The sequence below is a fragment of the Hevea brasiliensis genome, chromosome 18, assembly GCF_030052815.1.
Source record: "Hevea brasiliensis isolate MT/VB/25A 57/8 chromosome 18, ASM3005281v1, whole genome shotgun sequence".
NCBI lineage: Eukaryota > Viridiplantae > Streptophyta > Magnoliopsida > Malpighiales > Euphorbiaceae > Hevea > Hevea brasiliensis.
In genome coordinates, this window is record NC_079510.1 from 50,327,351 (window position 1) to 50,344,223 (window position 16,873).

The window sequence follows — 16,873 nt, forward strand, 5'->3', positions numbered from 1 at the left end:
TAAAGGATGTGCCTTTGTTAGATATATTCGCTGATAGGTTTTTGAATATCAGAAAATTCCTCTAAACCTTTTTGTGGCAGAAGTGACTTCAGTCTGGACCATGAAAAGGCCACCACCTCTTTGCAGGAAACTCATCCACTCACGCACAATTAGCTAGGATCACAACCGAGTATTTTTTTTTTTTTTTTAATATTCAATTTTAATATAAATTTAAATAATATATTTATTATTATTTATATATTTAGTATTAGATATATAAAATATTTATATATCTAATTTATTAGATATAAAATATGTATTTTATAATAATATTTATAATTTTTTAGAATATTATATTTTAAGTAAATATAATTTAAATATTTTTATGATGGTTAAAATTTTAAAATATAAATTATTAATTAAAATATTTTAAATTAAAAAGATTTAAGTAGTAATTAAGTAATAATAATTAAGTTTATGTTTACTTAATTAATATTAATATACAAAGCGATGTGTATTTTATGTGGAAGGTCTTTCATGAATCAAAGAATACATATTATTTAGCCATAATCTGACCATGTATGGTAGCCTGGAGTAGGGGTTTGTTCATTTGCCGTTAGACGAAAGAACATTTCTTTTTCTCGGTAATATTGGGTTGGGCCCATAGCAATTCTGGGCATTTCTCCCTCTACATGGGCCTATGTAAAGGCTAAGCTCGGGATAGCCTTTTCAAATTAACAGCAATTAGCAATAACAAGTCACGTTTTCTAAATATTGATTGGGTTATCCTTGAAGCGACTAATTCTTAATTTCTAAAAAACAGCCACGTTTAGTTGCTTTCCTTTTCCAACTTTCTTACTTTTCCTCTTAAACAGATGCCTTTCCTAGGCTGACTCTACACTCAATTTCAAATCTTTTAGTTACCGACCAAAGCTGGTTAACCATACACATCGCTTTAATCATTCTTACAAACTTTCCACAATAATTTCCATATATATTTACTTCAACGTCAAATCAATCCATATTTGTCGTTCTTCGGGATCACATACTCTTTAATTAATTAAGTAATTAAAGAATATTTGATTTGTAAAATTAATAATTTAATTGAGAAGAACATTCAACCCCCTACATATATATAAACATAAATTTTTATTTCAATAAAAAATAATTTAATTAACTAACGGTTTAAGAATTACAAGTATATTAAATATTGAGTATATCACTTTTCTCAAATAATTATGAAAACCTTATTAGATTGAATGTAATTTTCTCAAAATTTCATTTAAATTGAACAATTAAAGTAATTAAAAATTATATTAATTGTTAAAAATTTAAGTACAAGGTTTAGAAGATAAATATAAGGCTAGAAAAATAAAAAGACAGATAAAATTAAAGATAAATAAATTATTAGAGTTTGTTATTATTTGATTGATTGAGTGGTTGAGGCCTTTCACGTTACAGAGCATATGATGTTTATAGTTTTGTCTGCATGTACCTGAAAGACTCATAGAAGACTCTGAAACACACTCTGATATGTTTTGTGATTACCTACAGTTATCTACCAACTTATTGGAACTGCTTAGAACTGTTATAAACTGCCATGCAGGTATCTGGAAAAGCTCTTAGAAGACTCTGTAGCACATTCTATCACATTCTACGATTACCTACAGTTACCTGCTCACTTTTTGAAACTGCTTGGAACCATTACAAACTACCATCAACTTCCTTATCTCAAATAATCATCCAATAACCACTATTAATTTACTTATTAATTATCTTAGGCCACAGATTAATTAAATTAATAAAATAAAATTAATTTAATTAATTTCATAAAAAATTAATTTAATGAATCCTTTGGCTTAAAAATAATTAATAAATAAAATGAATATTTTTTATGCAAATAATTGCTCTCGGCACCTGGATTGGCTAGGTAAGTCATTCCAGGTGGATAATATTTGATTTTAACACTCCTTTTTACAGTTTAAATTTCAAAAAATAATCAACTATCACCTATAATCCTCCTGAGAATTTGAAACTCAAGTTAATTATATCCTATAAGAATTTAATTTCTATCAGAACTCTAATATTTGTAAATTATCGTCACACAGACTTCTAATCACTGCAAATCTCTTAATGCTGCAAATTTGTCTCTTAAATCAAATCACTTAAAGAAACCCAATTAATCTCTCTCACTCTCTCTTTCTCTCTTTGCCTTTTTTCTTCTCTTCCATGCCATCTCTCTCTTTTCTTTCTCTTTCCTCTTCCCTTCGGTGCGCAACTTCCATTACCGATCCTTTTTTGTGATTTAAGTCTCCTCACCAGCAAGCTTCCGATCATCCTTTGCTTTGTTAGCACACTACCATTCGGTGCCCCTTCACACCGGCATTGCTCCATTCATCTCACTCGCTCATCGACCATTCATCAACGCCGATCACCACCATTCATCTCATCGGCCTTGCTTGACTCATAGGTCATTCATCAAATCAAGCATCTCTTCACCTATCATCTCATCTTACATTAATTCGGTTGATATCTCTTAGTCGATTTTCCTTTTATCTTACACTTTGTTGCAATTTCTCAAGGTATTTCTTCTTGTCATTCTTGCTTGAACTGGTAGTTTTGCAATTCTTGATGTTCAACTATGGTTGAGAATGTGATTGGGCTATGTTGATTACTTTTGGAATTATTAATTTCACCTTCTAGAATTGTTGATTTCGCAGGTACCTACTCAGGTACGTGCAGAATATTGATTGGTATCTATAGTATATTAGTTGGTGCCTATAAAGTGTTAATTGGTACCTGCAGTCGGTACTTATGGTTTGTAGGTCAATATCCGCAAATGGTACCTGCCAATGTGTTGGTCAAAACCTGTGATGTGTAGGTTGGTACCTCCAGCTAGTACCTACTAATTTACTAGTCAGTCTTGGAGTCGGTAACTGCCAATTGCCTACATTTGTTAAATATAAGTATTGTAGAACTTGTATGTCTGCGTTTCTTACTTAACTTTTGTTGCTTGGGAATGCTCACTCTGCCCCTTGTATTTGCAGTTATGGCATCGGACTCTTCTGGTTCATAAGTACTAATCGGTACCTAGGTACCAGCAGCTCCGCAGGTACCATTAGCAGTACCACGGGTTTCTCCTTTCAGCAATGGTATTCCTAGCTCTTTCTCGTCAAGTGCAGGTATCAAATATTAGGGGGTTGTCTATCCAGTTTTGTTTTAGACCTACTTATTGACTCCAAACTTTCCCTAAGAATTTTTCTGCATGTTATAGTCATTATATCTTAATGTAATAATTTTAGTATACATATAAATATTTTGATATTTATTGAACAATAATTCGTGTTTTGGCTTTTATTTATTAATAAAAGTGGCCATAAGGCCTACTTGTCACATTAGCCTTTGTTTATTTTGCATAAGTGGCAGCAATGTCTGCTTAATTACACTTTAGTTGTTATGTCAACTCTGTCTATTTTATTTTTCACAGGTTCTTAGAAAAAGCCGTAAAGTCAAGTATTTGAGGCTGTGGGTCAGCCTTGGTTATTTTACGCTCAAAGTTATCCCATCAATTTCCTACAAGGTGCAATGACTTTGGACTTGCAGAATCGTGTCATTTGAACTGTTACCTTAAAAACTGAAGCAATTGTAATTGTCATAAAAGCAATTTGAACTGTGAGAACATTGATTCCTCTTATATTGCCCCCTGGGAAAATTTTAGGCTGGTGCCCCCTGAGTTCTCTAATATTCATAGAAGTCAAGTTGGGCTCCTCCAGCTTAAGGAATTGATCATTAGAAGCTGTAGAAACTTGAAGACCAAAATTTTCCTCTATCACCTGGGACACCGGTGCAGTTGGCTGAGATACCTGCATTATAGATATTTTAGTTCCTTCATGATTGTTGCCTCCTAAGTCTTGAGTCACTTAAGGAATTGTTGGTACCACTGGAATTAGAGCTATAGGTGCCACCATCTGAGGGATTGGTGAGCCAAAGGTCACCTGGGGAGTTTGCACCTGCTGAGGGGCTGGTACCACTTGAGGACCTATAACTACCTTTGCATCATAAATACTAACATAAGTGGTCAGGTTAGTGTTACTGAAAACTTGGGTAGGAACAACAGTTTTGCCATTGGGGCGGCTGAATTGAACTAGTATTCTTGGTTGCTTAGCCATCTATTCCTCTGTCTTGTGAGTGGCCGGTATCTTTCCTCGCTGACTTCCCTCAACACTGCCTTGAGAAGTATGGGACTAGATCTGCCTCTTGGGCTCTTTAGCACCTCTGGGTACCACATAAGACTCTTCTGGCTTAGAGACATGGCCATCAGAAGGTAACAGGATATGCAAATTAAACTTTTCAGCAAATGATTGAGTCAGCAAAATAATCTTCTTCGTATTTGCATTAATTTTATTAAGAGCTATATCCATCTGCCTTCCTATGCCTTTTTTTAAGGCATCAGCGATGGTTGACACGAGTTTTTCTTCATCACTATAAGGCATTTTGTAATGCCTCATCAAGAACGTGAATGACAGTGAAGCATGAGAATCATCTCACTAGACGTGCCAAAAATTATTTGCTAATTTTTTGCTAAGAACAGTGATGATGTGTATTGAGATGAAATTTTATCCCACCGAGCATGCCAAAACTTATTTCGTTAGAAAACAATTTGGCTGGCTAATCGTTTAAGAATTGTGAGTATGTCAGATACTGAGTGTATTAACTGCGAGCTTTTCTGATTTCTCTCAAACGGTTGTGGGAACCTGACTAAACTGAACGCAATTTAGTTAAAATCTCACTTAAACTGAACAATTAAAGCAATTGAAAATTGTATTGATTATTGAAAATTTAAGTAGAAGGCTTGAAAAATAAATGTAAGGCTGAAAAAATAAAAAGACTAATAAAATTAAAAATAAATAGATTGTTAGAGTCTGTTGTTATTTGATTAATTAAGTAGTTGGGGCCTTTCATATTGCAGAGTATCTAATATTTATAGTTCTGCTTGCGAGTATCCGGAAGATTTTGGAATACATTTTGTCACGTTCTACGATTGCCTGCCCACTTATTGGAACCCTATAAACTGTTATGCAGATATCTAGAAAGCTCTTGAAAGACTCTGGAACGCATTTTGTCACATTTTATGATTACCTGCAATTACTTGTCTACTTCTTGAATTTGCTTGAAATCACTATAAATTACTGTTAATTTTCTTATCTCAGATAACTATTCAGTAACCATCGTTAATTCACTTATTAATTATCTCAAGCTATGAATTAATTAAATTAATAAAATAAAATTAATTAAATTAATTTTATAAAAAAAATTAATTAAACTTTAGGCTTAAAAATAATTAATAAATAAAATAAATATTTTTGATGCAAATAATTTTATTAAAAAATAAATAAGAAAAACTTAAATCTTATATATAACACTCTAATAAAATAATTAAAAAAAACTTAATTGTCTGGTAAGTATGGCCCTGTTTGGATTGACTGTTGAATATAACTGATAGCTGTTAGCGGATAGTCATTCGTTAGTTGATAGTGATAGCGATAAATGATGATAATGCTTTATATTAAGTGTTTGGTAAAATTATATTTAACTGTTTTTGTTAATATGTAAAATGACTAATAAGGGTATATATCATATATTTTATTTTATTATTTAAATAAATATAAAATTATAAATTTATTACATAATATTATTTATTTTATTATTAAATTAAATATATAATTATTAAATTAATATATTATATTATTTAAATAAATATATAATTATTAATCTTTTATATTATATCATTTATTTTATTATTGAAATAAGAAAATAATTATTTTTTAAGATAATTAAATAATTTTAAAAATATAGATAAAATAATAAAATAATTATTATTGTTAATAGAAAAATTTATAATTAATTTTAAATTTTTGGATATAAATAAATATTTTATATTTTATGTTATTAATAAAAAATATTTTAATAAAGTTGAAATGCGTTAATTAAAATATTAAAATTATAAATAAAAAAATAAAAATATTAATAATATTAATTTTTAAATTAAATAAAAAAAAGGATAATATGGTTAAAATAAAAAATAAAATCAGATCAGCTATCAGCTGATGAGAAACAGCTCTAAAAATAGAGCTGATACAAACTGCAGCTGATGAGTATCATATCAGTTGCCCATCAGCTATCAGCTCTATTTTTTTAAATTTACCAAACACCATAATTTACCTATTTGGGTGTCTATCAGCTATCAGCTGCACCCAACAGATAAACCAAACACCCCCTATGTATCTTAAAATTGTGCAGGCTGAGTAGCAGGTATTTCTGTTTGTAAGTACGAAAACAGTGGGCCTGCAATTTTCCGATACACGACGCACCGAATTCTCCTGTGATTGGACAATAAGGAAGATAGTGGAAGCAACTGAGTGGGGTTTAGCATTATCGCTGGGACAAAAATGGTGACTGGTCACCACGTTACACCTCTCAATCACACATGGCCACGTGGACCCACATCAGGCGATCCGGTTTCTTGCCAAAAGCTGCTCCCCCTGATAACACGTTTCTCTTCCAAGATTTGCAAGCCCAACGCCCGGAGCAGCTTTCCAGGACAGAGAAAAGAAACCCTGGTGGATTTCAAACCCTCTCTCATCAAGAGGCAAGATAGTTCAATTGATCCTGCTTGTGTTTCTCGTCTGGTTTGTTTGTAATTGGTGTGCACTATTAGTTAAAAGTTAAAAAAAAAAGTTTTAATTAAATAGACAACAAATTAAGAAAAAATATTTAAAGGAGTCAATAGAATAATTAGATCACAATCAACAAAATGATTTTTACAGGTTAGAATATCAATCAATTTTGATTCTAATTTTAGTTGGAGTGAATAATCTAGAATATTAATAATAATAATAATTTTTTTTTATCTTTTAAAATTAATATGGGGTATTTTATTAATTAACCTTTTGTGCTGCCCATGGTTTAAAGACAAAATACTGATAGAATCACCCCACATGAAGGTAGTAGCTCAGTCTTATATTATACTAATGGGGATTACCTAATTTCTCAATTTGTTTAAAACCCACTTGTTGAAAGCTCTAAGAAGACATTGCTGGCTACTAACAATAATCAAATGATGCTAATATCACCAACCAAAATAATTTGCATTAGTGAAATGTCAGCATCTGAATTGCTTGAGATAACAAGATTGACTTTGAAATACCAACTTTTGGTCTGAATCTCAACAAAGGATAAATATAAAATTTGCATTATTATGTTTGTCTAACGCATTATTATGTCTGTCTAAGTACTCCATGTAATTGATAATCAGTTTTTAATTTTTAGACTTTTAATTGATTTTTTTTTTTTAAGAAAAAAAGAAAAATTTGATTGGGCAATTCATGGATACTGTAGTCTCACCGCCCAATTCATTCCCACCACTAGCTACAAAATGAACATTAATACCTCCCATCCAATGGAATCCATCCCCTGTGAAAGAGAGCACATAATTTTCAACTAAGATCTGATTAAATTATTAATCAGTTTTAGTTCATTCATAAATAAATTATTTTTATAATAATAAAATTTAAGTTTGATTACATTAATTTGATGTATGGTCAGCAACTGTTTAATCATTACTTTATTAATTAGGCATTAATAATTTACGCTTCATGATTAACCTCTCAATTATAAAAAGAAAAACTGCCAGGTCAGCACCTGGTACGCTGATTCAGCACAGGAAAATAATAAATCTGGATTCCAGGCAGCAGCAAGCGGACATTCTCTCCCATTTCTCCTCTCTTTGATTTGTTTACCGTTACGCTTTTTACCTTGGAGAAAACTTTCAATGAGAAAACAATAACAAAAGAAGATTGATTTTTTTTAGTCGGAGAATCCAATAAAACTTCCCATTTCTCCATTTGTAGTAGCAAATTAAGAACCAAGTAAGGATATGGCATCGCTTCACGCATCAGAGCTCGAATCTGCCGCCACAGACTCCGGCCAGTCTTCTCCTCGCTCCGATCAATATGGCTCCCACGATCAGCGAGTCCGCTTCATGTGTAGTTTTGGTGGTAAGATTCTTCCTCGTCCCCATGACAATCAGCTCCGTTATGTTGGTGGGGAGACTCGCATCGTCGTCGTTCACCGCGCTACCAGCTACTCTGCTCTCCTCACTAAACTATCCAAACTCTCTGGTATACATATCTATGTTTTCTGAACATGAAATTATAAATTGCATTAAATTCAGATATGTTTAGTTAATTTGAAGCTAGAAAAACTGCGATACTAATGTCAGGTATTGCTAACTTGAGCGTCAAGTATCAGCTACCCAATGAAGATCTCGATGCTTTGATATCTGTTACAACCGATGAGGATGTAGACAATATGATGGAAGAATACGATCGGGTTTTATTGAATCAGAACCCTCGCTCCGCACGACTCCGGTTGTTTCTCTTCTCTAATGGGGAGGATTCGAGAGCTAGCAGCATCAGCTCCCTTCTTGATGGCTCTACAAATCGGGAGCACTGGTTCTTTGATGCTCTTAATTCTGGGTCCACTCTCGAGCGAGAACGATCCGAGGCTTCCTCCATTGTGTCTGAAATGCCCGATTATCTATTCGGGTTGGATAATTCGGACGATCCACAGCCTCGTGAGAACAAGGCGAAGAGTCGACTCGTTTTGCATGACAACGTTTCGGCATCGGATCCAGGTTCTCCTGCTCCGGTTGTTTCTTCGCCGTATTGCTCGACTTCTTCAGCTGTCCCAATTGTGCCTTCAATTCCTGATCTTCCACCCGTTAAGACCAAACCCGAAAACACGGATCCAATCGTACAACCAAAGCAGAATACAGTGGATAGTTCTTCTGAGACAATTGAACCAGTAATGACCCATCCAACTGGGTACCCGAGTAATCCCGTCATGCATTACATTCCGGATTCTCATTATCCGGGTCATCACGTACAACCAATACCAGTTTATTATGTACCGGGTCCAGTTCCACAGGGTAATGTCCCAGTTCAGCCCGTTCAAATCCGGCCTCCATTCGTTCAACAATACCCAGTGTCAACAGGTCCAATACCGGTGGGGTATCAACAAGGAGTTCCGGGTATGGGTCAAGTATATGGTGGAGCTGCTATCAGGCCCATGACTGCACTGGATCCTTATGAGGGTGGAAGAGTAGTTCCTGACGGGGTGAATCAACAGGTTTATTATGGGGTTATAAATGCAAGTCCTGGTATGGTTCCGGGGTATCCAGGTACGGTGATTCCAGGTGGGGAAGATTTGCAAAGGACCGTCTCAGACACAAAGTCGGGTCGGGTCCCCCAATCTTAATGATAACTGATAAGCGCAATATATGGTATTTTGCCTGCTTATGTGTTTGCTTCAAGGTTTGTGGTCGGTGATTGTCCTGTAAAATGTACTTGTAATTTGTAAAATGTACTTGTAATTAACTTGCTTCTTTTGTCTGGTAAAACAATAGATTATTACATGTTGGCAGTTCCAATTATTCCTGTATAGATTACACATAAATGATTTACTTGCAAATTTCCTCGCTTGTGCTCTGCAAAGCATGATTTGAGTTAGATTGGTGCTGAATTAAGAATTTTGAAATGAGAAGCGAAGTCTAGTCAATTGGGTTGCATTGCTAGCATGCATGGCTATTTTTCAAGCAAGCAAATAGGTTACAAGTTTTAGTTTAATCTGTCGACGTGGGTTCAGCAGCCCAACTTTCATGTGCAGAAGCAATTTCACAAGCTGGTTTCCCCAAGCTGTTCCACAAGCTGGTTTCCCCAAGCTGTTCCATTAGCCCATATGTAGACCTTGCATAGAGCCAGATAAAAAAAAAAAAAGGGAAAAGGCCTCTGGGCTGCAATTGTGAACTTCTTGTAACTAAGACACTACAATTTCCAGAGGCTGGAGTCCTCGTTGTCTCTTTCCTCTCTCTGGCAGCTCAAAACTAGAATAAACCAAATAATTTCCTGAGGCTGAAGTATTAGCCTATTCGGGATGACGATCTAAAGAAAATTGTCAGCGGTAGTTATTATATATTTTTTTAAGGGTAATTTATAATTTAATTATTGATAAATGATAAAAATTACAGCTTAATGTTTCTATGTTTGATTAGAAATAAGTTAATTTTTAAAGTATGCTTTATAAAAAAAAAATTATCTATTAAAAATCATCTTTAATAAAATTTAACAGTTTAATCCATTGCATTTTAAATTTTTTAATAATTTAGTATTTATAATTTTAATATTTGTGACAATTTAATTTCTTAAATTTAGATTAAATGCATCAATTATAGTTGATAAATAGTGAATTTTAATAAAATAATTTTTTTAAACAAAAACATATTTTAGAAACTAACTTTTTTTTCATAAAAAAATAGGTGAGTTAAATTGCGGCTTTTATTATACCTTAAAGATTAAATTATAAGATATCATTTTTTTAAATGTAGATAAAATTATTTAATATTTTATGTTATGTAATTTATGACCTATAATTTTGATATAAAATAATTAAATATTTTCATAATTATCACTTATATATTTATACAACTCAACTTAACTCAACTGAACTAAACCTTTATCCAAAAAATTTAGGGTTGGCTATATGGATTCGCTTTCTCCACTCTGAACGATTTTGGGTTAAATCCTCAGAAATGTGTAATGCTTCTAGGTCATGTTGTACTACTCTCTTCCAAGCTAATTTAGGTCTACCCCTTTTTTTTTCTTTCTATCCTCTAACCTAATGTGCTCTACTTGTCTAACTGGAGTTTCCGTATGTCTACGCTTCACATGACCAAACCACCTCAATCTCCATTCTCTCAACTTATCTTCAATTGGCACCACTTCTACCTTTTCTCTAATACTCTCATTACGGACTTTATCTAGTCTAGTATGGCCACTCATCCACCTTAACATTCTCATCTCTGCAACTCTTATCTTAGATGTATACGACTCTTTCAGTGCCCAACACTCATTACCATATAATATAGCCGGTCGTATGGCTGTACGGTAAAATTTTCCTTTCAATTTATTTGGAATCTTACGATCACATAAAACTCCCGTGGCACGTCTCCACTTCAACCATTCGGCTTTAATCCTATGACTAACATCCTCCTCACATCCCTCATCTACTTGAAGGACTGAGCCTAGATATTTAAAGTGATTACTTTGGGGCAGTATCACTCCATTCAAACTAACTCCTTCCCTATCACCAGTTTGGCCTTCACTGAACTTGCAATGTATGTATTCTGTCTTCGTTCTACTTAACTTAAAACCCTTTGACTCTAGAGTATTTCTCCAAAGTTCTAACTTTTTATTGACTCCTTCTCGTGTCTCATCTATCAAAACAATATCATCCGCAAACATCATGCACCAAGGAATACTCTCTTGTATATGTTTCGTCAGTTCATCTAAAACTAATGTAAAAAGGTAAGGGCTTATGGCTGATCCTTGGTGTAATCCAATTGAGATCGGAAAATCTCTTGTGTCCCCTCCCACTGTGCGCACAATAGTAGTTGCTTCTTCATACATATCTTTCAATACTTGTATGTACCTAATAGATACCCTCTTTTGTTCTAACACATTCCATAAGACCTCTCTTGGAACACTATCATAAGCTTTCTCCAAATCAATAAAAACCATGTGTAGATCTTTCTTCACATCTCTATATTTCTCCATCAAGCTTCTAATGAGAAAGATCGCTTCCATAGTTGAACGACCGGGTATGAAACCAAATTGATTGAGAGAGATAGAAGTATCATGACGTAGTCGATGCTCCACAACTCTCTCCCACAACTTCATAGTATGGCTCATGAGTTTAATTCCCCTATAATTTGAGCAACTCTGTATGTCTCCCTTATTTTTAAAAATAGGTACTAAAATACTCTTTCTCCATTCATTAGGCATTTTCTTTGAGTTTAGAGTCTTATTAAATAATTTAGTTAATCATGTCACTCCCATATCTCCCAAATACTTCCACACTTCAATTGGTATTTCATCGGGTCCACAGGCTTCACCCACTTTCATTCTCTTAAGTGCTTCCTTTACTTCTAAAGATCTAATCCTTCTAGTATAATTCACATTCTTTTCTATTGTTCTATAATCTATATTCACGCTATTACCATTTTGACTATTATTAAAGAGATCATTAAAATAATTTCTCCATCTTTCTTTAATATCCTCATCTTTCACCAACACTTTTCCTTCTTTATCCTTAATGCACCTCACTTGATTGAGATCTTGACATTTCCTTTCTCTCCTCCTTGCTAATCTATAAATATCTTTCTCCCCTTCTTTAGTTCCAAGTTTCTCATATAACTTTTCAAAGGCCTGTGCTCTTGCTTGACTAACTGCCTTTTTTGCCTCTTTTTTTGCTATCTTGTACTGTTCATATGCCTCATTATTATCACATTTAGGTAATTTCTTATACCATTCCCTTTTTCTCTTCACTACCTTTTATACTTCCTCATTCCACCACCATCTCTCTTTTGAGGGTGGTCCATGTCCTTTAGACTCTCCAAGTACTTTTCTAGCTACTTCTCTAATCTTTGATGCCATCTGTATCCACATATCATTGGCCTCCATATTCAGCTTCCATACTTCGGACTCGAGAAGCTCATTTTTGAACTTCACTTGCTTTACTCCTTTGAACTCCCACCACTTTGTTCGAGCTACACTATTTCTTCTGACCTTACTTGAATTGTTCCTAAACTTGACATCCAAGACCACTAACTGATGTTGACTTGTTAAAGCTTCTCCTGGAATGACCTTGCAATCCTTGCATAGAGCTCTATTTGTCTTCCTAGTTAAGAGGAAGTTGATTTGGCTTCTATGTTACCCACTTTTGAAAGTCACTAAATGTGACTTTCTTTTTATAAAGTAGGTATTTGCTAGTATTAGGTCGTATGCCATAGCAAAATCCAAGATGCTTTTTCCCTCCTCATTTCGACTGCCAAAACCAAAACCTCCATGAACATTCTCATAACCTTGTTTATCACTTCCTACATGCCCATTCAAATCTCCACCAATGAAAACATTCTCTTTATTCGGTATGCTTTGCATTAAATCATCCATATCTTCCCAAAACCTTTGTTTACTCTCACTGTCTAGTCCTATTTGTAGGGCATAAGCACTAACTATATTTATTGTTTCTCCTTCTAGTACTAGCTTTACTAGTATAATTCTATCTCCTACTCTTTTCATAGCTATTACTACGTTTTTCAATGTCCTGTCTATGATTATGCCCACTCCGTTCTTGTTTCTCTCCTTTCCTGTAAACTACAGTTTGTACCTTGAATTACCCATTTCCTTACTTTTCTCTCCTACCCATTTAGTCTCCTGAATGCAAGCAATATTCACCCTTCTCCTTTCCAAGGTATCCACAAGCTCCATTAATTTTCCTGTAAGTGATCCAACATTCCAAGTACCAACCCTGATCCTCCTCCTATCCTGCTCCTTCCTAATTGGTCTCCTTCTATGATATCTTCTATTGTTTTCTATGTCTATCTAGTGTTCTGTTCCACTATTTATTCTACTATTTGTCCTATGGACTAACTTCTTTACTCACACCCGTCCATGATGTGGGAACCCTTGCTCACTTAACACCACACCCGGGCACCGGCATGGCGCGTCGCTTTCGGTGAACGCCTTACACCCTTGCATATTTCTCACTACACCCGGGCTCCGATGTAACGCGTCGTTAGTAGAGGACGCCCCAACGTTTATATCATTTAAATCCATATCATAGGGTGTGACGAAATTTTTACGCTGGTTGTCACCTACCGCAACCCTCCTCCTTTATCCGGGCTTGGGACCGGCTAAGCGCAAACTACTTAGGCGGAGTTCACTTACATATTTATATGAAAAATTTATTATCTATGCATAATATTACTCTAATATAAATTAAAAAAAAAGGCAATTTTTACTATTCTCAATACATTACATTAAATTAATGAATGGGTGATAAATATGAGTAAATATATAATAATTAGAGTATATATTTTTTATTTAAGACATCATATTCATTAATTTAGTACAAATAATGCCTTTCTTTCTCTTTTCTGATTTTTCACGACTTTTGTCTTGAGATTTTCCAGAAAATATTATCTCTCTCTCTCTCTCTCTTTCTCTTTCTGGTAGCAGTACGCAGTAGCAGTGGGCAGAAAGGGTCAACAACTACAGTAAAATGATGATTTTGTCCGAAACGGTGAGAAAAGAAGGAGACCCACGATGGTTGTGGCATACTCGGACGTTGATGATGATGCTCTCTGCATGGGGTGAAAGGCGTGCATGCTTACTCAATACTCTCACATGAAATTCCCCTTAAAAACAACAACATTTTTATAAAACACCCAAAACCCAGCCATTACTACAGCTTTTTTTTTTCCCCTCTCTGTAAATATATAAGCGAAAGGAAATAGGAGTCGACAAGAGTAAAAAGAAAAGCAAAAGTTAATTGGTCTCCCAATGAGTGCGAATGGGATTTAAGGCTTTAAGCTTTCTCTTGTATCAATGAATAGCATCAGAGAATCCATTGAGACTCCAACTAGAAGGCACCCACTAACAAGATAAAGAAAACAACAAAATCAAGCCCACATTCTCTCTGCTCTCTCATTTTGACTTCTCTCTCTTTAATTTCATTCTATGCCTTTTTCTCACCATATCTAATTATTGTTATTATTATCTTATATCCCTCAAGCATTTTCATTTCTTAGAAATAAGATATACTTTAATTAGTCAATTAGCTATTCAGCCATTAAATTAATTATTGTCTTTGCAATGTCCATTTAATCTTGATATTAATTGCATATTAACTTTGCGAATTCATTATGTTTTCTTTATAGTTGAATTATGTGAATCATTATATGGGTGTCGCTCAAAATTTCAACTTGAAAGTGTAATTAATGATGCTAAAATGATTTGGATATGATCATATGATGAATAATATTTACACCAGAAAAAATGAAGTTAGTATCATTCTGAGTCTCAAATTTAAGGCAAAGGGTAATGATATACATTTTTTTTTTTTAAATTCAGTAATAATATAATGATTTAAAAAATTATAAAAATTCGACTAGAAAATCAATTTAAGTAAAAAAAGAGAGACCTTTTAGAGAAAGAGAAAACTCAATTATGTTAGTTGAATCTAATAATGAATACATATGATGACATGTCCCTAAAGTTGTCAAATGTTGAAAATGGATTGACTATGTGGTGCAATCATGATTGATCAATACAATGATAAAAGAGTACTAAAAAGCATTGCAAACAGTGAAGGAGAAGGCACCCAGATCATGCAAAATCCTCCTGAATTCATCATCATCTGCCACTCTATATCATTCAATTTTGCGGATTGATCACCTGCAGATTCTTACCACTCATTTTAAAAGAGCTTATTATTTTTAAGTAGTAGATTAAAAAAAAAAAAAGGGAATTTGATTATTGAGATGATTCTGTATGCATTTGTCGAATAATAATTTGAAAAGTGGGGCGTGAATTATGGCCCTTTTCACTTAAATCGAATTGAGTACTGTTTGGGCATTTAGCTATGGTTTCTTCTGTACCACATTTGGCATGTATAAACCCTAGGACATCTTCTGATGAGGCACGAGATGGAAAATGTAAATGTGGGTCTTCTGTTAAGATTTTTCTTTTTTTTTTTTTAAAGAAAAACTCCAAATTACAATAAATGTGCATGGATAATTAGGAAAATTCCAACTGTTTTAAAAGGGAAATTTTAGAATATAATCATCCTATTTTCTATTTTAATTATAATAAAATCTATCATATGAATGAATACCCAATTAAAAATCAAGAAGAATAAATGCAGAATTTACATTGGACAATGTCCTATCACTGTTGATGGGGACGACACTTGCCAAATGAAGGAGTACATTTCTAAATTCACAAGCTTATTGTATAAAATAAAATTCAAATGTTTCACGAACAAAGACAAATTAAAATTAAGTAGGTGTTGAGATTGAGATTGAATGGTGTTGAGGATACATGGGACCTCTCATTTAACGTGAGTAGATCAAGACATGAAACCAAGCTGTCTTGCTGCCATGACAAGGACAGACTCTTAACCATATTTGTAGCTTCCAATTGTAAGAAATTCTACAATGAATTTTCTGAAGTTTCCTTTGGAGTAGGTTATGCGGTGTATTGTGCAATTGCTGGATATTCTATTTGTCTTTATATGTCAGCAAAACTGAAATCACTTAATAATAATAATAATAATAATAATAATAATAATAATAATAATAATAATAATAATAATAAACTTACTATATAATTTCTTTCTTATTAATAAGTTTGATAACTTTTTCATTGGAAGCAAATGAAAACGTAGAGAGTACTGTTGGATTTAAGAAAAATAAGTTTATTATAAATTATTAACATATAGTTTTTAATTTTAAATTTAGTATATTTTAATTATAAAAAATTCAAAATACTAAATAGTTGTTTCAACTATTTGTTTAATATTATTAAGAAAAATATTATTTTAAAAATGTTTATTAGAGATATTTTAAAAGTTTCATTTTAATTTTAATTTAATTATAATAACTTTAAAATAATAAAATAACAATTTTAAAATTATTTTTTCAATATCATATAATTTAAAAAAAAAAGCAATTTTAATCTTAATATCAAACCCTAAATTTTTTTTTTTTTTTTAATAATCGACTTCGATTATATGCAAACTTGATACTTCACATGTTTGAAGATATTGCAGAGCTATAAGCCGTGTGGCTCTTGAATCTTGATGCTCTGATACCATGCATGACTATTGAACCAAAGGCTGAAACATTATATTAATAGAATGAGCAACTATATATAGCTATACATTATATGATAAAGCCTAGTTATTACATATATATATATATATATATATATATATA

At 33.1% G+C, this 16,873-nt stretch overlaps 1 protein-coding gene and 1 long non-coding RNA gene across 5 annotated transcripts; both read left to right on the forward strand.

Moving 5' to 3' along the window:
• The first annotated feature begins 2,094 nt into the window (after window positions 1-2,094).
• Window positions 2,095-6,752, forward strand: LOC131176073 (uncharacterized). Of its 4 annotated transcripts, none has more exons than XR_009146218.1 (4): window positions 2,095-2,561; window positions 2,700-3,161; window positions 3,467-3,559; window positions 6,280-6,752. It is a non-coding gene; the product is annotated as an uncharacterized LOC131176073 (long non-coding RNA). The 4 variants fall into 4 exon arrangements; XR_009146219.1 differs by lacking the exon at window positions 6,280-6,752 and having other exon boundaries at window positions 2,700-2,860; window positions 3,027-3,161; window positions 3,467-3,691; XR_009146216.1 differs by lacking the exon at window positions 6,280-6,752 and having other exon boundaries at window positions 3,467-3,691.
• A 970-nt stretch (window positions 6,753-7,722) lies between these two features.
• On the forward strand, window positions 7,723-9,454 carry LOC110666716 (protein PAL OF QUIRKY). Its single transcript, XM_021827305.2, has 2 exons — window positions 7,723-8,159; window positions 8,261-9,454. The coding sequence occupies exons 1-2, from the start codon at window positions 7,916-7,918 to the stop codon at window positions 9,295-9,297; spliced, it is 1,281 nt and encodes a 426-aa protein (XP_021682997.2). The 5' UTR covers window positions 7,723-7,915; the 3' UTR covers window positions 9,298-9,454.
• Window positions 9,455-16,873: the final 7,419 nt, after the last annotated feature.

Coding starts and splice junctions, on each gene's coding strand:
- LOC110666716 (XM_021827305.2), top strand. CDS start 7,916: ATGGCATCGCTTCACGCATCAGAGCTCGAATCTGCCGCCACAGACTCC. Junction 8,160..8,260: donor TAAACTATCCAAACTCTCTG/GTATACATATCT, acceptor TACTAATGTCAG/GTATTGCTAACTTGAGCGTC.